Source organism: Cherax quadricarinatus, unplaced genomic scaffold (assembly GCF_038502225.1).
Source record: "Cherax quadricarinatus isolate ZL_2023a unplaced genomic scaffold, ASM3850222v1 Contig1647, whole genome shotgun sequence".
In the NCBI taxonomy this organism is placed as follows: domain Eukaryota; kingdom Metazoa; phylum Arthropoda; class Malacostraca; order Decapoda; family Parastacidae; genus Cherax; species Cherax quadricarinatus.
The window spans coordinates 11234-35000 of NW_027196673.1; the positions used below are offsets into that span (position 1 = coordinate 11234).

General features: G+C 42.0%; 1 protein-coding gene across 1 annotated transcript in view; it reads right to left on the reverse strand.

The window, feature by feature from the left end:
* Positions 1-5246: 5246 nt before the first annotated feature.
* LOC128702148 (poly [ADP-ribose] polymerase-like) overlaps positions 5247-23767 on the reverse strand; it is a 37734-nt gene continuing 19213 nt past the window's right edge. The window contains exons 3-5 of the mRNA XM_070081090.1: positions 9631-9785; positions 6136-6341; positions 5247-5942 (exon numbers count right to left, since the gene is read on the reverse strand). Coding sequence (XP_069937191.1) covers positions 5720-5942; positions 6136-6341; positions 9631-9785 — 584 coding nt within the window. The 3' untranslated portion in view covers positions 5247-5719. The remainder of the gene's footprint in view (positions 5943-6135; positions 6342-9630; positions 9786-23767) is intronic.

Here is a 23767-nt window from a genome sequence, read left to right on the forward strand (position 1 = left end):
TGTTCATTATTTGCTATTAAACTACAGAATAAATAATGTAAACCCATTCATGACTGCATATTGGAATGGCTATTAGGAAAGGTATTAGTCGGTGACATCATGTGTTTACTCTTGAACACTGCAAAGAATTAAACATTTCTGCTACAGCTAATAATAATAATAATAATAATAATAATAATAATAATAATAATAATAATAATAAAAATAATAAAAATAATAAAAATAATAAAAATAAAAATAATAATAATAATAAATAATAATAATAATAATAATAATAATAATAATAATAATAATAATAATAATTATTGAAGAAGGAAATTGTACAAAAATACGAGGGAGTGGTTGACACATCGTCAGTGTGACTGTTTATGCTGGAGTGAACATTAGTCTCTCTGCTCTTCCAAACATTTCACAATAATTCAGCAGTTGAGGCAGTGGTATTTAATAACATATATGTTATAAATAATAATAGTACATGTTATTATTAATAATAGTTATTATTATTAACATGTATGTACAGTGGTCCCTCAATAATCGTCCATAATCCGTTCCTGGAAGTGGGACTATTATCGAAATGGACGATTTTCGAATCAATTTTTCCCATAAGAAATAATGTAAATCCAATTAATTCGTTCCAGACACCCAGAAGTATCAACAATTTTTTTTTTTACCTAAAAGATAGATTTACATGTACAAAAGAATGAACATTCAACATGACAGTTACCTTTATTGAAGGCTGTTGTTGATGAATGGAAGACAGGGAGGAGGAGAGAGGGAAGAGAGGTTATTTGGAAGGGGAATCCCCCTCCATAAGGACTCTAGGGCACTAATAAAATGTATAAATGAACATACCTGCCTAGTATAGGCCAACAGGCCTGCTGCAGTGATCCTCCTTTCTTATGTTCTTATGAGTGAGAGGGGTTGGATTTGAGTGGGACTTGCACATCAGAGCTTATTTCTTGGGTAGCATTGAAAATTGGGTTGGGCAAATGTTATGTTAGTGGGATGAATTATAAAGGACCTGCCTAGTAAGGGCCAGAAGGCCTGTTGCAGTGTTCCTCCTTTCTTATGTTCTTATGGTAATAGGGGTAGTTGATGAGTGGAACGGTCTGCCTAGTAGGGTGATCGAAGCTAAAACATTGGGTAATTTCAAATTTAGGTTGGATAAATACACGAGTGAGAGGGGTTGGATTTGAGTCGGACTTGCACCTGAGCTTATTGCTTGGGTAGCATTTGTTCTGTTAGTGGGTTGGATTTGTGAAGGACCGGCCTAGTATGGGCCAGTAGGCCTGTTCCAGTGTTCCTACTTTCTTAAGTTCTTATTTAACATCACACTTACCAGTAGGGTGATCGAGGCTAGGACCTTGGGTAGCTTTAAGAAGAGATTGGACAAATATACGAGTTGGAGGAGCTGAGTTTGATTTGTGTCATTGGGTACGGGAGTAAATTCTTGGGTAGCTTTGGGTGGAGGTCATTTTGATAAGGACCTGCCTTGTATGGGCCAGTAGACCTGCAGTGTTCTTCCATTATGTTCTTATTGGCTATTTTTGTGTGAAGGAGGGATGGCAAGTTTATTGTTGTAATAAAGTTGGTAGAATTACCGACAATATGTAAAGTAAAAGGACACAAGTGCAACTAATGTGACATTTATTGTGGCAACGTTTCGCTCTCCAGGAGCTTTATCAAGCTTGATAAAGCTCCTGGAGAGCGAAACGTTGCCACAATAAATGTCACATTGGTTGCACTTGTGTCCTTTTACTTTACAAGTTTATTGTTGGAGAATATGACACTAATACCAACTCTATGGCTTATTTATCTATCACAATTCAACTAATATGACATAATAAACAATATTAATAACATAGAAACATGGAATATACTCTAGAATGAATAAAATAAGTCATTACGTATGTCACGAGAGGTGTTGTGTTGTGTTGTGTTGTTGTTGGGTATATAAGGGCCACTGAGTGTAAGCCGTCCATAATGGTGGTGAAACAGCAGCTGAGTTGGCGGTGGTTTTTGTAGCCCTATATAACTCCAACAACATTGGAGGAGTTGGTAGAATCGCTGAATCTCTAAAGAAGGAACCCTCTACCACCATCACTACTACCTTCTACCACCATCACTACCACCAAAGAAAGCTTCTAGTGCCAGCCCTAGATGGTGGTGGTAGAGTGGAAGCAGTTGAGATAGTGGTTGATGAACATAAGAACATATGAAAGGAGGAACACTGCAGCAGGCCTGTTGGCCCATGCTTGGCAGATCCTTTACAATTCATCCCACTAACGAAACATTTTCCCAACCCAGTCCTTAATGCTACCCAAGAAATAAGCTCTGATAACTATCTACTCATTTGGGACTTGCAAATGAGTGGATAGAGTTATCAGAGCTTATTTCTTGGGTAGCATTGAGGACTCGGTTTGGAAAATGTTTCGTTAGTGGGATGAATTGTAAAGGACCTGCCAAGCATGGGCCAACAGGCCTGCTGCAGTGATCCTCCTTTCTTATGTTCATCAACCACTATCACAACTGCTTTCACTCTACCACCACCATCTTTGTATTTTTCTACAAACTTTTTCATAAATTATGTGTTTCTCACATTCTTTACAAAAGGGCTGGCACTAGAAGCTTTATTTGAAGCCATGGTAGCTTATTTAGCACTTGCAAGCACTAAAATCAATGGAATATTATGAAATATTTCGTAGAAGCATGTGAGGGGACCGTCACTCACTGGTAAACAATGGCACACTGGCTGGGAAGGAAAGGCCGAGGCGGCTCAGAGCGTGAGTATGCGTCCGGGACGAAGGACTATTAGGACTATTAGCGAGTTACTGGACCATTTGCGAGCCAATATTTTGATGAAAAAACAGGACTATTTCCGAAATGGACGACTTTCAGGCCGGACGATTATTGAGGGACCACTGTATTTAATAACATATATGTTATAAATAATAATAGTACATATTATTAATAACATGTATTATTATTAACATGTATGTTATTAAATACCATTGCCTCAATCACTGCCTCTACCACTCCAGTCACACTCAATCTACAAGCACCAAACACAATGAATTATTGTGAAATGTTTGGAAGAGCAGGGAGACTAACGTTCACTCCAGCATAAACAAAGTCACACTGACGATGTGTCAACCACTCCCTCGTATTTTTGTACAATTTCCTTCTTCAATTATATCATATTTATTATTATTATTATTATTATTATTATTATTATTATTATTATAACTATTGTTATTATTAGCTGTAGCAGAAATGTTTAATTCTTTGCAGTGTTCAAGAGAAAGCACATGATGTCACCGTCTAATACCTTTCCTAATAGCCATTCCAATATGCAGTCATGAATGGGTTTACATTATTTATACTGTAGTTTAATAGCAAATAATGAACAAACAAAATACTCACCACACTGAGTGGTGGGAGGGCTGGCTGCCAGTTGCAGGGGTTGGAGGGAGGGTAGTAGGGACTCGCAGGTGGCGGGAAACTTAAATATGATTTGGCGGCTGGGAATTTGGTGGCTGGGAATTTGGCGGTTGGGAATTCGCGAATGTCTGAAGTCCGTGAAAGTTGAAAACATGAATGTTGAGGGAGACCTGTATTCTTCAACTGGCCTAATAATAATGGACATTCTAGGAATAGTAAAAAAAAATTCATGGCCAAGTAGACTTGAGACAATGTTAAAAAAAAATTAACAATCATCTGTCAAATTAACCCTTTCAGGGTTTCTTGACGTACTAGTACGGCTTACACACCAGGATTATTGACGTACTAGAACGCCTAAATTCTAGCGCCTTCAAATCTAGTGAGGGAAAGCTGGTAGGCCTACATATGAAAGAATGGGTCTATGTGGTCAGTATGCGCAGTATAAAAAAAATCCTGCAGCACACAGTGCATAATGAGAAAAAAAAACCGACTGTTTTTGGTTTAAAACAGCGAATTTTCAGTGTATTTTCATATGGTATTTATGGTTGTATTCTAGTTTTCCTGGTCTCATTTTATAGAATGAAAGACATATTACAGAAATTGAGATGATTTTGATTGGTTTCATAATGAAAAGTACCTTGAAATCGAGCTCAAAGTAGCAGAAATGTTCAATTTTTACCAAATTTCACAAGTAAACAAATCATGCCAAGCGTCCAATACACGTCAACTAATGAGTCTAATATTCTTTCAGAAGACCACTTATATTATTTATACCATTTCTACACAACTTCTACACTAATGCAGTAGTATGCATAACAGTAAATCTTCTGTTTTTTGTGAGAATAAAAATTCAAAGTGGAAAGCGAAAGAGATGTAAGAGGGGCCTGGGGATGTGACTAATGAACAGAGAAAATGTTATTTTAGTGCCAGGAATGTTTGTCTTGCTTATTCTGGACCCTGTTTGGAAACTGGCATCTTCTGAAATTTGTGTGAAATTGGCAAAATCTCCAATTTCTGACCACTTTATTGGATACTTGAAATCGGTAAATGAGTGGTTTCTTGTACTAATTCGATAGAAAAAATGGAGTTCTAGTGAAATAGATATGATTTTTGTCGACTAGTACACTTAAATTAGCCAAAAACAGGGCTTAAAGTGGGCAAAATCGCCGATGCATCAACATCGTCGAGACTGCTAACTTTGCGAGAGCATAATTCCCTAAGTTTTCCATCAAATTTCATACTTTTGGTGTCATTGTAATCGCAAAAAAAATCTATTATTTCATAAGAATTTTTTTTTTTTTTCCAAAAAATTTTCGACCCTGAGAATGAGTTTAGGAGAGGGCCTCTCGACCCTGAAAGGGTTAAGAAAACTACTACATGCCCAGTGTGATATACCTATGACTAGTTTTGAGTCTTCTTACTCTCACAGCCTGACCTGGGGCCAGGCATTTCTGGTGATTGCCTAGCCAACCAGGCTGCTGCTGTTGGTAGCATGTTGGCCATCATCCATCATATCCTGGGTGACCTAGCAACCCCTTTACAGTATTAATGTTACCTCTATGGTAGAAAAATTTTTCATACAACATATTTCTTGCAGTACTTTACCAATACTATAAGAGATAAAATGGAAAAACTAATGGCAAGTGCCAATGTTGTTAATTACTCTTCACCTCTGAATACTTTCCAAATACAGTATACAGTCATCTTCCTAGAACATTAGAAAGAACAATCCTGAATAACCATAAAAAATTTAATGACCTTTCTTGTAAAACGAGTTTCTTCTACTTGTATAATGTCTTACCATGCCACAAGAGAGTGACTGAATTTTGGATCTTATTTCTTTCTGTTGTTTTGACAAATGGATTTTTTTTTTTTTGTATACAAAAACTTAGTGCAGATTATCTGTTTATATGTCTGTTAACAGTTCTAGAGATCACTGCCTCTGTGGCCCAGTCTCAAACTAAAAGAAAATACAGGACAAAACCTATAAAAGGGAGCTATGGGCTAGTAACCCTTCCTGTATAAATTACTAAATTTAAAAAGAAAAGCTTCTAGTTTTTTAAGGTCACCCTGCCTCGGTGGGGTACAGCCAGTGTTAAAAAAAAAGAAACTATGAAAAATACACAGGTTAATGAAGATAAGCATATACTGAGTGTAAGTAGAAGTTACAAAGATTTACTGACTATATTACTTCCCCATAGGGGCTCACATGCCATGTGTGTGTGTGCACTTCCTTGAAAGAAGAGCTCATCATTTAATAATCCACAACAGTCAAACTCTAGAAAGAATATATCCTCAGCAAACCTCTTACCTTGCTCTCCCCAGAGGGAATATAATGATTATTATGCTCCAAGATAAAGCTAAGTTCTTTTTTATTCAGTGTTTTGCTTAACCCATCACGATACTTAAACATTTTCTTGCTCTGTTTACGAACAGCTTCCTCATCTTCAGTTTTAATTTTTTTAGATGCGATATCTGGTTCGTCCTCTGCCTTGCGTTTTCTAAAAGTATAATACGTACACTTAACTATAAATAAAATATTAACATGTATACCAATACAAAGACTTTTTTTTCAAATATTCATAAATATATAGAAGACTGCAGCTAGTTTGGCAAAGATGTTTAAGTACCTTACTGTAACAATTTTTTTAATAATAATAAATACAGTTAAAAAGATTTCAGAGTACTACTTACACTTCAATTTTCTTCAGCTTTTCCTTTAACATTTTCTTATCATCAGCAGAAAGTGTGTTAAACCCAGGAAGCATGTCTGCACTCTCAAAAAATTCTAGCTCTGCACGCTTTTTTACAAAGCAATCCACATGATGCCACTGATCCACAGGCCCATACATTTTTGCACTTTCACTGTCAAACTCTTTCTTACTAATTCTTACTTCATCCTGTAATTAGGTATAGTAATCTTGCAAGTAAAAGAATAGCAATGAAAAAATTTAGTTACAATACTGATACAGTTAAGTTTATGAACACAATTCTGGTAATTAACATGGATATAACAAAGATGGAGGAAACATTTTGAGGAACTGTTAAATGCTGTTGAAGATAGAGCTGTGATTTCATGCATTGGGCACGGATGTATAACATCTTGTAGAAGCGACGAAGAGCCAGTAGTGCATGTGGGGTAGGTGCATGAGGCAGTGGGTAGAATGAAATGGGGTAAAGTAGCTGGGTTTGAAGAGATTAAGACAAATGTTAAAAGCAGGTGGGGATATAGTTTTGGAATGGTTGGTTCATTTATTTAATAAATATATGAAAGAGGTGATGAGGGTATCAAATGATTTAGATAAAGAAAAATTGGATATCAAATTGGGGAGGAGTAGTATGGAAGAAGAAAATGTTTTCAGATACTGTACTTGGGAGTTGACGTGTCGGCAGATGGATTTATGAAGGATGAGGTTAATCATAGAATTGATGAGGGAAAAAAGGCGAGTGGTGCGTTGAGGTATATGTGGAGTCAAAAAACATTATCTATGGAGGCAAAGAAGGGAATTTATGAAAGTACAGTAGTACCAACACTCTTATATGGGTGTGAAGCTTGGGTTGTGAATACAACAGCGAGGAGGCAGTTGGAGGCAGTGGAGATGTCCTGTCTAAGGGCAATGTGTGGTGTAAATATTATGCAGAAAATTCGGAGTGTGGAAATTAGGAGATGATGTGGAGTTAATAAAAGTATTAGTCAGAGGGCTGAAGAGATGATGTTGAGGTGGTTTGGTCATTTAGAGAGAATGGATCAAAGTAGAATGACATGGAGAGCATTTAAATCTGTAGGAGAAAGAAGGCGGGATAGGGGTCATCCTCAAAAAGGTTGGAAGGAAGGGGTAAGGGAGGTTTTGTGGGCGAGGGGCTTGGACTTCCAGCAGGCGGACATGAGCGTGTTCGATAGGAGTGAATGGAGACGAATGGTATTTGGGACCTGACGATCTGCTGGAGTGTGAGCAGGGTAATATTTAGTGAAGGGATTCAGGGAAACCGGTTATTTTTATATAGCCGGACTCGAGTCCTGGAAATGGGAAGTACAATGACTGCACTCTAAAGGAGGGGTTCGGGATATTAGCAGTTTGGAGGAATATGTTCTCTCTATACGTATATGCTTCTAAACTGTTGTGTTCTGAGCACCTCTGCAAAAACAGTGATTATGTGTGAGTGAGGTGAAAGTGTTGAATGATGATGAAAGTATTTTCTTTTTGGGGATTTTCTTTCTTTTTGGGGATTTTCTTTCTTTTTGGGTCACCCTGCCTCGGTGGGAGACAGCCGACTTGTTGAAAAAAAAAAAAATGGGTGGGAAAGGTACCTAGGGACTGGCAGAGCATGCATAGTTCATTTGTACAAAGGCAAAGGGGACAAGGACTGGCAGAGCATGCATAGTTCATTTGTACAAAGGCAAAGGGGACAAGAGAGAGTAAAAATTATAGGGGAAATAAGCTTGAGTATACCTGGTAACATGTACGGTAAAGTTATTATTGAAAGAATTAAGAATAAGAGACTAGGAAAGCAGATGAACAAGGAGGCTTAAGGAAGGGTAGAAGGTGTGTAGACCAAGTGTTTACATTGAAGCACATAGGTGAACAGTAATGAGATAAGGGTAAAGAGGTTTTCGTTGTATTTATGGATTTGGAAAAGGCATGTGATAGGGTGGATAAGGGAGCAACATGGCAGATGTTGCAAGTACATTTAACAAGTGGAATTTACTGAAAGCAGTTAAGAGTTTTTATGAGGACACTGAGGCACAGATTAGAGCATGTAGGAGAGAGGGGGAAAGAGAGGTTATTTCCCAGTAAAAGTAGGCCTTAGAAAGGGATGTGTGATGTCACCATGGTTGTTCAATATATTCATAGATGGAGTTGTAAGAGAAGTGAATGCTAGGGTGTTGGCAAGAGGTGTGGGATTGAAAGATAAATACTAACACAAAGTGGGAGTTGGCACAAGTACTTTTTGTTGATGACACTGTGCTTTTGGGAGATTCTGAAGTTGCAGAGGTTGGTGGACAAATTTGAAATGGTATGTAAAAGGAAATTAAAAGTGAACATAGGAAAAAGCAAGGTGATGAGGATAACAAAATCCTTAGGTAATGAAAAATTGGATATCAGATTAAAGGGAGAGAGTATGGAGGAAGTGAATGCATTCAGATATTTGGGAGTGGACACTGGACATGTCAGCAGATGAGTCTTTGAAAGACGAGGTGAATCAAAGAATTGATGAAGAGAAAAAGGCAAGTGGACCACTGAGGAGTCTGTGGAGAAAAGGAATGTTATCCACTGAAGCAAAGAGGGAATGTATGAGAGCACAGTAGTACCAACACACTCATATGGGTGTTAAGCACAGGTGGTGAATATTGCAACAAGGAGAAGGTTGGAGGCAGTGGAGACGTCGTGTCTGAGGGCAATGTGCGGTGTGAATATAATGCAGAGAATCCGTATCTTGGTGATTAGGAGGTGCAGGGTTAGTAAAGGTATTATCCAGGGGGCTGAGGAGTTGTTGAGGTGGTTCAGACATTTAGAGAGTACAGAACAAAATAGAATGACTTGGAGGGTGTATATATCTGTAGTGGAAGGAAGGCGTGGGAGGGGATGTCCTAGGAAAGGTTGGAAGGCGGGGGTAAAGAAGGTTTTGTGTGCAAGGGGCTTGGACTTCCAGCAAGAGCACTTGAGCATGTTAGATAGAAGCAAGTGGAAACAAATGGGTTTTATGACGATGTGCTGCTGGAGTGAGCAAAGTAACATTTATGAAGGGATTCAGGGAAACCATTTAACTGGGCTTGAGTCCTGGAGTAAGAAGTGTGGTCCCTGTGCTCTGAAGTGAAGGTGGGGTGTTGATATGTTGCAGTTTTTCAACTAGTGTAGACATGCCTCTGGCAAGATAGTGTTGGAGTGTATGATGATGAAAGTTTTTTTTTTTTTTTTGTAATAAAAATAACAGACAATATGGCTAGAAATTATACATCCAAATAAGCCACAGGGATATCAGAAAATATATCAACACAAGAGTAGTAAAGAAGTGAAATGAACATTGACAAAGAGGAAGCAGACAATTCAGGGAAACAAAAATATATGTATCACTGGAAAGTTCTTGTGGGTTTTAGAGCCCACTTATTATTTCCTTTCATTACCTTACAATTATTTGCTAATCTTTTAAATGTCATAGTAATTACCAAAATACCTACAATGTCCTTACCTTTAATATCTTGTCCTCGCATCCTCTACATTTAGCCCGGCCACTCTTGGCATATTCAGCAAGAAAATCCAGCATACCACCTTTGGCTGCTGCTTTCTTTCGTCCTTTAGTGCTACTGCCTTGAACAACAGCTGCACCACCACCACTAGCATTTTCTTTAAGATTAATAAAGTATATGAAATTAATTTCACACACAAGGGAGGAAGACAATACAACAGGACAAGCGACATTTAGCAGACTCAACAAAAAAATGATAAAATATGCTAATTGTTAGTTCATGTGTATATAAGCCTAATCACCAAATTTTTAATATGCTCTTCCCTTCTAGTGGTCACTATTCAGACCTACAAGCATAAATAAAAATATATGGGCAGTACTGCATATCATTTGCAAAAATAATGAAAAATATATAGAAAAATATTATGGTAGTAGGTTGGTAGACAGCAACCACCCAGGGAGGTACTACCGTCCTGCCAAGTGAGTGTAAAACGAAAGCCTGTAATTGTTTTACATGATGGTAGGTTTGCTGGTGTCTTTTGTCTGTCTCATAAATATGCAAGATTACAGCTACGTCTTGCTACTTCTACTTACACTTAGGTCACACTACACATACATGTACACGTTTATTTATACACACTCATCTGAGTTTTCTTTGATTTTATCTTAATAGTTCTTGGTCTTATTACTTTTCCTTTTATATCCATGGGGAAGTGGAATAAGAATCTTTCCTCCGTAAGCCATGCGTGTTGTAAAAGTCAACTAAAATGCCGGGAACAATGGGCTAGTAACCCCTTTTCCTGTAAAGATTACTAAAAAGAATAAGAAGAAAATTGTCAAAGTGGGAAGTCTGAATGTGCGTGGATGTTGTGCAAATGATAAGAAAGAGATGATTGTGGATGTTATGAATGAGAAGAAACTGGATGTCCTGGCTTTAAGTGAAACAAAGCTGAAGGGGGTGGGAGAGTTTCAATGGAGAGGAATAAATGGGATTAGGTCAGGGGTTTCAAATAGAGTTAGAGCTAAAGAAGGAGTAGCAATAATGTTGAAGGATAAGCTATGGCAGGAAAAGAGGGACTACAAATGTATAAATTCAAGGATTATGTGGAGTAAAATAAAGATTGGATGTGAAAAGTGGGTTATAGTAAGCGTGTATGCACCTGGAGAAGAGAGAAGTGTAGAGGAGAGAGAGAGATTCTGGGAAATGTTGAATGAATGCGTGGGGAGTTTTGAATCAAGTGTGAGAGTAATGGTGGTTGGGGATTTCAATGCTAAAGTGGGTAAAAATGTTATGGAGGGAGTAGTAGGTAATTTTGGGGTGCCAGGGGTAAATGTAAATGGGGAGCCTTTAATTGAGCTGTGTGTAGAAAGAAATTTGGTAATAAGTAATACATATTTTATGAAAAAGAGGATAAATAAATATACAAGGTATGATGTAGCACGTAATGAAAGTAGTTTGTTAGATTATGTATTGGTGGATAAAAGGTTGATGGGTAGGCTCCAGGATGTACATGTTTATAGAGGGGCAACTGATATATCGGATCATTATTTAGTTGTAGCTACAGTTAGAGTAAGAGGTAGATGGGAAAAGAGGAAGGTGGCAACAACAAGTAAGAGGGAGGTGAAAGTGTATAAACTAAGGGAGGAGGAAGTTCGGGCGAGATATAAGCGACTATTGGCAGAAAGGTGGGCTAGTGCAAAGATGAGTAGTGGGGGGGTTGAAGAGGGTTGGAATAGTTTTAAAAATGCAGTATTAGAATGTGGGGCAGAAGTTTGTGGTTATAGGAGGGTGGGGGCAGGAGGAAAGAGGAGTCATTGGTGGAATGATGAAGTAAAGGGTGTGATAAAAGAGAAAAAGGTAGCTTACGAGAGGTTTTTACAAAGCAGAAGTGTTATAAGAAGAGCAGAGTATATGGAGAGTAAAATAAAGGTGAAGAGAGTGGTGAGAGAGTGCAAAAGGAGAGCAGATGAAAGAGTGGGAGAGGCACTGTCGAGAAATTTTAATTAAAATAAGAAAAAATTTTGGAGTGAGTTAAACAAGTTAAGAAAGCCTAGGGAAAGTATGGATTTGTCCGTTAAAAACAGAGTAGGGGAGTTAGTAGATGGGGAGAGGGAGGTATTAGGTAGATGGCGAGAATATTTTGAGGAACTTTTAAATGTTAAGGAAGAAAGGGAGGCGGTAATTTCATGCACTGGCCAGGGAGGTATACCATCTTTTAGGAGTGAAGAAGAGCAGACTCTAAGTGTGGTGGAGGTACGTGAAGCATTACGTAGAATGAAAGGGGGTAAAGCAGCTGGAACTGATGGGATCATGACAGAAATGTTAAAAGCAGGGGGGGATATAGTGTTGGAGTGGTTGGTACTTTTGTTTAATAAATGTATGAAAGAGGGGAAGGTACCTAGGGATTGGCGGAGAACATGTATAGTCCCTTTATATAAAGGGAAAGGGGACAAAAGAGATTGTAAAAATTATAGAGGAATAAGTTTACTGAGTATACCAGGAAAAGTATACGGTAGGGTTATAATTGAAAGAATTAGAGGTAAGACAGAATGTAGAATTGCGGACGAACAAGGAGGTTTCAGAGTGGGTAGGGGATGTGTAGATCAAGTGTTTACATTGAAGCATATATGTGAACAGTATTTAGATAAAGGTAGGGAAGTTTTTATTGCATTTATGGATTTAGAAAAGGCATATGATAGAGTGGATAGAGGAGCAATGTGGCAGATGTTGCAAGTATATGGAATAGGTGGTAAGTTACTAAATGCTGTAAAGAGCTTTTATGAGGATAGTGAGGCTCAGGTTAGGGTGTGTAGAAGAGAGGGAGAATACTTCCCGGTAAAAGTAGGTCTTAGACAGGGATGTGTAATGTCACCATGGTTGTTTAATATATTTATAGATGGGGTTGTAAAAGAAGTAAATGCTAGGGTGTTCGGGAGAGGGGTGGGATTAAATTATGGGGAATCAAATTCAAAATGGGAATTGACACAGTTACTTTTTGCTGATGATACTGTGCTTATGGGAGATTCTAAAGAAAAATTGCAAAGGTTAGTGGATGAGTTTGAGAATGTGTGTAAAGGTAGAAAGTTGAAAGTGAACATAGAAAAGAGTAAGGTGATGAGGGTATCAAATGATTTAGATAAAGAAAAATTGGATATCAAATTGGGGAGGAGGAGTATGGAAGAAGTGAATGTTTTCAGATACTTGGGAGTTGACGTGTCGGCGGATGGATTTATGAAGGATGAGGTTAATCATAGAATTGATGAGGGAAAAAAGGTGAGTGGTGCATTGAGGTATATGTGGAGTCAAAAAACGTTATCTATGGAGGCAAAGAAGGGAATGTATGAAAGTATAGTAGTACCAACACTCTTATATGGATGTGAAGCTTGGGTGGTAAATGCAGCAGCGAGGAGACGGTTGGAGGCAGTGGAGATGTCCTGTCTAAGGGCAATGTGTGGTGTAAATATTATGCAGAAAATTCGGAGTGTGGAAATTAGGAGAAGGTGTGGAGTTAATAAAAGCATTAGTCAGAGGGCAGAAGAGGGGTTGTTGAGGTGGTTTGGTCATTTAGAGAGAATGGATCAAAGTAGAATGACATGGAAAGCATATAAATCTATAGGGGAAGGAAAGAGGGGTAGGGGTCGTCCTCGAAAGGGTTGGAAAGAGGGGGTAAAGGAGGTTTTGTGGGTGAGGGGCTTGGACTTCCAGCAAGCGTGCATGAGCGTGTTAGATAGGAGTGAATGGAGACGAATGATACTTGGGACCTGACGATCTGTTGGAGTGTGAGCAGGGTAATATTTAGTGAAGGGATTCAGGGAAACCGGTTATTTTCATATAGTCGGACTTGAGTCCTGGAAATGGGAAGTACAATGCCTGCACTTTAAAGGAGGGGTTTGGGATATTGGCAGTTTGGAGGGATATGTTGTGTATCTCTATACGTATATGCTTCTAAACTGTTGTATTCTGAGCACCTCTGCAAAAGCAGTGATAATGTGTGAGTGTGGTGAAAGTGTTGAATGATGATGAAAGTATTTTCTTTTTGGGGATTTTCTTTCTTTTTTTTGGGTCACCCTGCCTCGGTGGGAGACGACCGACTTGTTGAAAAAAAAAAAAAAAAAAAATATAGAAAAATTACAACAGTCGTAAGTTTCTGCAAACTCATCCCCAATCATCTTGCTTGATTTCAATATACTGTACCTGAAACTGAAGAATGTGTCAAACACTGTAATAAGAAATAAAATACCTAGAAATAGCTCACCTATCTGTCACGTACATAACCTGATAGTCGCCTTAAGTCTGCAAATAGTAAAACCAACCAGACTGGAAAATACCTTTGACCCTGAATGCACAAATAATAATTATATAATTTGGTACAGAACTAAAGTGTGTGTGTGCGTACTTGCGTAATTGTGGTTGCAGGGGTCAAGACTCAGCTCCTGGCCCCACCTCTTCCCTGAACGCTACTAGGTCGTCTCTCTCCCTGCTCCATGAGCTTTATCATATCACGTCTTAAAGCTATGTATGGTTCCTGCCTCCACTACATCACTTGCTAGACTATTCCACTTCCTGACAATTCCATGACTGAAGAAATACTTCCTAACATCCCTTTGACACATCTGAGTCTTCAACTTCCAAGCATGACCCTTTGTTTCTGTATCCCCTCTCTGGAAAATCCTGTCTCTGTCCACTCTGTCTATTCCACACAGTATTTTGTATGTCATTATCATGTCTCCCCTAACCCTCATGTCCTCCAGTGTCGTCAAGGTGATTTCCCTTAACCTTTCTTCATAGGACATTCCCCTTAGCTCTGGAACTAATCATGTCGCAAACCTTTCCACTTTCTCTAATTTCTTGACATGCTTGACCCAGTGTGGGTTGCAAACTGGTGCTGCATACTCCAGCATGGGCCTTGTACACGGCATACAGTGTCTTGAACAATTCCTTACCAAGGTTTCAGAGCACTATTCTCAGGTTTCCCAGGCACCCAGATGCTGCAGCAGTTATCTGGTTGATGTGTGCTTCCGGAGACGTGCACAGTGTTATGCTCACCCCAAGACCTTTCTCCTTGAGCAAGGTTTGCAGTCTTTGGCCATCTAACCTATACACTGTCTGCCATCTTTGCCCTTCCCCAATCTTCATGACTTTGTATTGGGCAGGGTTGAATTTGATTAGCCAGTTGCTGGACCAGGTGTCCACCCTGTCCAGGTCTCTTTGAAGACCTGCCTGATCCTCCTCTGATTTACTTCTCATTAACTTCATATCATCTGCGAACAGGGACACTTCTGAGTCTATCCCTTCCATCATGCCATTCACATATACCAAAAATAGCACTGGTCCTAGGACCGACCCCTGTGAAACCCCGCTTGTCACAGGTGCCCACTGTGATACCTCATTATGTACCATGACTCGTTATTGCCTCCCTGTCAGGTATTCTCTGATCCATTGCAGTGCCCATCCTGTTATACATGCCTCTGCATTAACCTCTTGTGAGGAACTGTGTCTAAGGCCTTCTTGTAGTCCAAGAAAATGCAATCAACCCACCCTTCTCTCGTGTCTTACTTCTGTTACTTTATCATAAAACTCCAGAAGTTTTCTGACACAGGATTTGCCTTCCATGAATCCGTGTTGGTTGTCATTTAAACTCTTGTTCCATTCCAAGAGCTCCACCACTCTCCTCCTGATAATCTTCTGTGTGTGTCTGTGTGTGTGTCTGTGTGCATGTGTCTGTGTGTGTCTGTGTGTGTGTCTGTGTGTGTGTGTCTGCATGTGTGTGTGTGTGTGTTAGTTACCATTTTGTCCTAGGCACATGTCGGTTAGACACTAGGCCTGTTGTATTTGAGTGTGTGTGTGAGTGTGTGTGTGTGTATGTGTGAGTGTGAGTGTGTGTGTGTGTGTGTGTGTGTGTGTGTGTGTGTGTGTGTGTGTGTGTGTGTGTGTGTGTGTGTGTGTGTGTGTGTGTGTGTGAGTGTGTGAGTGTGTGAGTGTGTGAGTGTGTGTGTATGTGAGAGTGTGTGAGTGTGTGAGTGTGTGTGAGTGTGTGTGAGTGTGTGTGTGTGTGAGTGTGTGTGTGTGTGTGTGTGTGTGTGTGTGTGTGTGTGTGTGTGTGTGTGTGTGTGTGTGTGTGTGTGTGTGTGTGTGTGTGTGTGTGTGTGTGTGTGTGTGTGTGTGTGTGTGTGTGTGTGTGTTGTTATTGCTGTTCTTACTGTTGAACAGCGGTTTAGTGCCGATGAAGGTAGCGTAGGTAGCAATGATACGGCCGTGGACTAGATTGGCTTTAATCGGGTAGGAGTGAGTACACAACGGGCAGTGTGAGGAAGTGACCGCAAGCCAGTCCGTGGAGGGGGGAGAACTTGTGTACGGCAAGTCGGTCCAGGCGGGAGTGAGAGAGGGTGGACTGTGTGTCCCACCGACCTAGGTAGGCCTACAGAGGGCAGCACTGAATGCCGCGAAATATGAACTAGTCAGAGCAGACGGCTAGGCTGTGTGCTCTGCCAGTACAGGCTGTCTACATTTGCTCGGCCACGCACCTCGCGTCGTCCCGACGCGACAATACTGGTGGGCCCATAGGTATAAAGGAATTACACTAGCTACCCCAGAGAGGGACTGGCTTTCGCTCACTAGTAAATAAAAAATGGACAAAAAAATGCAACAGGCAAAAAAAAACTCTCCCATCCAGGGGAAGAGAAAACTGGTTTGCCCGCGCTGTTTCATCGAGTAGAGAGCCGGGAGACGTCAGCACTGGAACTAAAATCTTCTATATACAGGTTGTCCGCAGGGCTGAACATCAGTTGACCACTCGTCTACTAACGTTGTTGCACGCTCACATCTGCAAACAATGACTGACAGTAGCATTTCCTAAGGTGTGACATGTAACTCAGAGGGCAGCACTGCCCTGACCGTAATACAGGCTTTTTTTCTTTAGTAGAAAAAACACTGGTGCACATACATACAATAATACTATATCCATGGAATTCATTACACTCTGGGTACCCTTCTAAAAGTATTTACATAATTACATGATGTTGTCCACCCTGACTCTATTATCGACTAGCTATACAATGTGTGTGCATTTATACCCATTTCTGCAAGCAAACAATTAGCATAACTAGCGTAGGAGTCGGACAAGTCAGTAGGTACGTCAATGTCACAGAAATGTACTGTTGTCCTGGGTCGCAGGCCATAAGTATGGAGCCTTACTGGGCCGTCTTCCGTACCAGCAGTAGTGGGAGAAGGGGTAGACGGTTTGTCCCTAACATTAGTCTGATCGTGGCGTTGCAACGCACGCGCCTCCAGCTCTACTTCGGCCTGCATATGGTCCACATACTTCATGTGATCAAGGTGGGCTTCCTTGATAGCTCCCGTAGCAATCTCCCTCACCTCGAACTTATTGCCACGGAGCTGTCGTAGGACACGGTAAGGACCCACAAACTTTGGGACAAGTTTGTGCATACCTGGGGTCTGCACTGGGTTGAGCAACATAACTTTGCAACCTGGTTCCACTTTGCTTTCCTTGGCGCGGGCATTGCGCTCTGACGTGAACCTATCAGTAGCTTTCATAAGGTTCTCTCGTACCCGCTGGAAGACAAGCTGCGTTGTCCTCATCTTTACTACACTGGGGTTATCAGTATCGTAAGTAGGTCTAGGTGGAGTAAACAGAATTTCATATGGTAAGCGCTTGTCATAGCCATACAAAGCAAAATGAGGTGTCTCACCGATCGAGCTGTTGAGGGAGGAATTTAATGTACACTGAACATCTGGGATAGCCTCATCCCATGTAGTACAACTTGGGTTAACGGTTACTCTGAGCACCTCCAGGACTTTGCGATTTGTACGTTCAGCAAGACCATTACTCGCAGGGTGGCGTGGAGCTACTGGCGCTTGATGAATGTTGAATCTGGAGCAAAGATCCTGCATTATGCCATTTATAAACTCAGACCCATTGTCTGACAGAAGGACACGTGGGCAAGTATGACGAAGAACAACATGCTCACGGAAAGCACTAGCGACCGTTTCAGCGGTTTTATCAGGAATGGGTACTAATTCACTGTACCGCGTCAAGTTATCTACCATTACAAGCAGGTGCTTATTTCCCTTCTCCGAGGTCGAGAAGTTCGTCAACAGGTCGACAGAAGTTCTCTCCCAGGGCTCCTTTGTAATGGGATACTTTAGAATGGGGTTAGGACCTGTAATGGTACCCTTGTGCTGTAGGCAGACAACACACTGGTGTACATGCTTGGCAATGTCCGATGCCATCTTAGGCCAGAAATATTTCATTCGTGCCTGTTTGATACTGCGGTCCTTCCCGGGGTGCGCTACACCTGGGACATTGTGGATCAACCTAAGAGTAGCTGGTATCATGGACTCTGGTATCACCAGTTGGTATACGGTTCTGCCGGGGTCCACCAGCTGTGCAACACGGCACAGTACTCCTTGGTTGACCACTAAATCCTTCAGTGGAACGGGAGACTTGACCTGTAAGTCAACGTCCTCCTTGGTAAGGAAACGAAGGACTGGAGACCACACAGGGTCCTGTCGTTGGGCTCTCTCGAGATCCTCAACAGAGAACGAATTGCCGACACTCACGAATGCTATATGTCTCGACAGGGCGTCAGCTACAACATTTTGCTTACCTGGGACATAGCAAATTTCAGGGTTGTAGTCATTGAACGTGAGCGACCACCGAGCATGCTTTCCCGAGAGGTTCTTATTTGCAAAAAGGGCCAATAAGGGTAAATGATCTGTATAAATCTTGATAGGATAATGATAGATGATATCCCGAAAATGACTCAGGGCCCATACAATGGCTAAAGCTTCTAGCTCTGTCACTGAATAATTGACTTCCGCTTTAGTAAGAACACGGCTAGCATAGGCAATAGGCTGTTGCTTCCCATTAGATTCTTGTGACAAGACTGCACCGATGCCAACTTTGCTGGCATCAGTCGTCAAGGTAAATGCCTTGGTGAAATCAGGGAATCTAAGGGTTGGGGCTGATGTTAACTTGTTCTTAAGAATGACAAAAGCTCGTTCCTGATCGCACGTCCACTCAAAAGGGGCATCCTTCTTGAGTAAGCGTGTCAGGGGTGCCGCAATGGTGGAGAAACCTGCGATAAAGGTGCGGTAGAAACCCGCCAGGCCTATGAAGGACCGGACTGCATCCGCCGTCATGGGTCTGGGGAATTTCTGCACGGCCGAGATTTTAGACTCGTCCGTCTTTATGCCATTCTGAGTTACTACGTGACCCAGAAATTTTATTTCCTTCCGGAGGAAATGACATTTGGAGAGCTTTACCTTAAGATTTGCCTGAGCTAGCCTGTCCAATACCCTGTCAAGTTTCTCAAGATGTGACGGGACATCTTGCGACATGACTATGAGATCATCCAGGTAGACCATGAGCGTGCCACCTAGGAGGGTACGGAAAATTGTCGTCATCAAACGACTAAACGTGATTGGGCTTCCGCGCAAGCCGAAGGGCATCCTCCTGAACTGGTAATGACCAGTTGGAGTAGAGAAAGCTGTCAACTCTCTACTCTCATCATCGAGGGGGATCTGCCAGAACCCTTGAAGAAGATCAAGAGTTGAAAAGACCTTATTATCGCCGATGTTCTGCAACAGGTCGTTCAGAACTGGCAATGGAAAACGGTCTGGGATGGTACATGCATTCAGTTTCCTGTAATCGATAACAGGGCGCCAGGTTCCGTCTTTCTTGGGAACCAGAATAAGGGGAGCATTCCACGGGGAAGTGGACTCCTCAATAACTCCATCACGGAGCATCCGTGTAATGAGTTCTTCGGCGAAGACTCTTTGCGCATGTGGCAGGCGATACGCAGGTACATAAATGGGTTTAGTACCTTTGTCAAGTGGAATACGGTGAGAGATCAGTGGGGTCAAACCCATTGACTCACCATCTAGTGCAACTGCAGAACGTGCACGATTGAGAACCTGGAGAAGTTTTGGAACCTCTTCAGGATAGTCTGTCAAAGCTAGATCATCTTCCTGCACTGGCCGGGTGTTGGAAGAGTCAGCAGCAGACTCGCCTGGGAGAACTGCACTCACAAGGAAGTCAGCTGGGGCTTCACCCTCCACTCTCACCGGGAGAGGGAATCTGACAAGGTCAACAAGTGAGGTATTCTTCCGCAGGGGAAATTCTCGACTATGCATGTTGACAACAAGGACTTGCAACTTACCACGTTGCACTGTGTGCAAGGATGGTTCAAGGGAGAGGCCCTTGACTCGGCATGTGTCGTTGTCAACCAGCACATGGTCTCCTTCAAAAGCTCTGCTCACGTACACCGTAACAGGAGTGAGCGAGTTAGCTGACAAAGTGACGTCATACTTTGTACAAGCAGTAACTCTGCTCGCTGATGCCATGACACGAGTCAGACAGTCGCCTGCCGACAGGGATACTGCGGCTTGACAACTGCTGGTCTCTACAACAGCGTCAGAGTTAGAGTGAAGGTTAGACTGGGCGTCCCCAGACTGGGTTTCACTGGTAACTACGCGCTGATGGCCAGGAGGTGATGGGCAACGAGCTCTACTACGAGGTCGATCAGGACAAGAGACCGACCCCGGGGAGAATGTGCTATGGAAACCTCTGGTTTCCAACGATTCTAGGCACTGTGCATACTCTGAGACGGAGTAGCACGTAGTGGATCCTAAGCGCACGCCCCAGAAGGGCACATCCACTCCGTTGAATTCCGCTTTCCACTCAGCTGGATCTAAACGGATCCTAAGATCTGCCATGGTTTTGAACCCTATGAGCAGGTCACCATGGAAAACAATACCATCTACGACTAAGAATTTTGCGGACAGCTTGTGACCCTGGACCACAAATTCTAGCGTTGTGCGACCGCGAACCGTCAGCGGTTTACCTGAGACTCCTCTCAAGGTCTGAATGGCAGATGGCTCTGTCAACATGGCCGCGTGAAGGCCAATGTCTCGGAAAAAGGTGGAGCGGACAATGTTAACCACCGAACCTGTGTCTAGGAAAAGCTGAACAGGCTTATTGTGGACAGTGGACTCGATGAGCGGTCCACATGGGTTGTCATACCGAACATGAAGGCATGACAGGCCGACGAGATCCCCGGAGTCACAGCTGCTCGAGGCTCGACACTTGTTGACGAGGCTCGACCTGGAAGGTACGGTAAGAGTCTCAGCAACAACGTCAAGACACTCGGTTTCCTCACTGTCGGCAAGCGTATCACTGCCCAGGGCGGCGAATGCATTGCGGACAGGGACGGAATACAGCGACTCCGACAGGGTTACTACGTCTTTCGCTGGTTTTGCGGACGCGCCTCTTCCCCCGAACTAGTGGAAGGGCTTCTACGAGCATGTGCATTGCGCGACGACTGCTTGCTCCACTCAGCTGTCAGCATACTTCGCAGCTTGTTACACTCATGGGAGGTATGACTGGAAGTATTGTGGTAAACACAGATTCCCTCGCGAGACTGGGCATGGGGACGGTGACGGTTACCTTGATACTGAGCGTGGGGACTGTGACGGTTACTTTGCGGGGACTTAAGTTTGTAACACTCAGATCGGTAGTGCCCTCGTTTGCCACAGTTAAAACAAGTCACTACACGCTTAGCGGGTGAGGTTGGGGGTGGTGTCTGCTGGCGACGTTTCGCCCTGGTCCAGGAAGTCGATGACTGCCTTTTTGTATAAGACCGACTGTTGTTACTGTGGTCGCTATTTTTACTTAGGCGCGTATTAGTGGGACTGGGGTTAGAACCTTTGTGGGTTGGCTGTCTGACAGCAGCAGCAAAAGTGACTTCCGGCTGCGACCGCGGGGTCACTGCGGACGGCGCTGCAAGGATGGGTAGGGGATCATCCGCAAAGCGGCAAACCTTGCCTTGCTCGGAAGGCGGCTTGAGCGAGTCGATGGCGTCATATGCACCCAGGACGTCGTGCTGAGGGCCGAGTCCTAGCGCATCAATGGCAGCCCAGAGGTTAGGGGCGGAATCCCTCCGCATGATGCCGACAGCCAGCATGGGGATGATGTCTTTAATAGCCATACGGCCATCACCATCCGCCCACTTAGTGGAGTTGACGGCATCAGTAAAGTCCGTGGCGGCTTGCTCGAAACGGCAAACGCAAGCCAGGGGGCTTTCGTGCCGGTATTGACATTCGGCCAAGACGCTGGTAACGATGTCAATGTAATGGCGTTGGCGACTACGCCGAAAATAACGCCTAAATTCCTCCTTAAGTTCACCCCAAGACTGAATCTTACAAACGCGCTTGAGCTGCACAAAGGCACCTATATCACCCTGGGTGAGATCCACTGCTGCAACAGCAGCACGAATGTACTGTGTATCTGTTGGGCTATCAAATAGAGCCTGAACAGTCGCCTCGACTGACTGCAGCCATGGCTCTAAACTATTTGCACGACCGTCAAAAATAAGGGTCAGTTGTGGACGACGAGCCGGCCCACTGGTGGTCGAGGCGTGAGCCACAAGTTGACCAACTGTCGCTGGGGCTTCGATGCCCTGCCGCGTGCTCACGCTGGCTGAGGCACCATTGCTGGCACCAGCAGAATCTGGGGTATCGGCATGGCCACTGCGTGTCCTAGTCATGACGTCGATTGTTGAAATGCAAGTAGGTCACGAAGATGGTAAACAGGTCAGAGCAAGAAATGGTATGCACTGGCTACAATTCAAAACAGAGTCAAAGAGAACTCAGCACCACAGTACTAGGTAAACTGCTTAGTGATAGAAATAATTTGAGCAAAACAACAATAAAAAGGGAAATAGTGATACACTCTGAACACAAAATAAGAGATGTATGCAAGTGAATGTACTACAGGGAAGTGCACAAAATGAAGCTAAGGATAGTCAATAATTTCACCAGGAATCTGGCAACAAAATTTATGAAAAGGAGTTTGAACTGTAAACACTGGTAGCAAAAATTGCACAAAATTAAAATAAATCAGGTACTACACAACACTAAACTGTGCTGCAAGCACAGTTTAAAAAGATTGCGGGTGCTAGCAGTAGCAAATTGAAACGCAAAAAAAAAAAGGTAATTCACTTGCACAAGGGAAGTTGGCACAAAAAAGATATCAGAGTATGGAATAGTGCCAAAAATCACACACAAAAAAAATACACTGACCAGAATTGCTATATTGCACACAAAATAAAATTAATAAAAATGCAAATTATTAAATTCAAGAATATGGCAAAAGTTAACTGGTGTTAGCAGGGTGTACACTGGCAAAAAGAAAAAAAAAAAAATTTGCACAATCTCAAGGTCAAAATTAATTAACTTCACAAGGAATTTTGGTAATTAATGGTAAATAAGCAGGTTCCCAAAAATACACTCAATGACTTGGGTATATAAAATAGCAAAAAGCAATGCACATAGGTGAATATTCACTGATAAAACATAGAATATATGTAGAGCAAAAATAAATGGGGGAACAGAAAAAAAAATTTAATGGGCTAGGCACAGATTGTATGACTGCAGGTAGAATATACTAATACTTAAGTACTTGAAGATTACACTTATTAAAAAAAGAACTAACAAACAAAACAGTGCAAGGGTGTCAACAATCTGTGGCTAACTTGCAGGTGCAACTAGAAAAAAAAAAATAACAGCACACAGGAATTACATGAAAACTGTATGTGAGAGGTAAATTGTATAAATGGTCAACACTGAACAATTTAAATCAATAACTGAGGTGCAAGAAGCAGAATAATAAAAAAAAACTGGAATTTAAAATGTAGGAGTGCAAAAATAAATTTACAAAATTTAATAAGCTGTAGGTAAATGGCAAAATGTGCACTGATGACACTGAACAATTTACTGAAGTATGGCTTCAGTAACTAACTGTATTGGTGCAGGACAGTTAAATAATGTCACAAAATATTAGGAAATGCTAGGTAAGTCACTGTTTACTTAACTTTGAGTGCAGATGGACGAAGGTACGGCAGGTCCTGGAACTTTCAGTGACGCTCCAGTAACACTACACACCTCGTAGCATTTGTATACTGCTATGGGGCTTCAATGTCGTAGAAAAAAAATATCAGAAAGGACTTGGGAAGAACAGGAAAGACCGGAGTAACTCTGTGGAGGTATAAGAAGTTAAGAGACGTGGATACCCGGCGTGAACCAGAGCTGGTGTATGGTTGTTTACACTGGCAAGCGTGT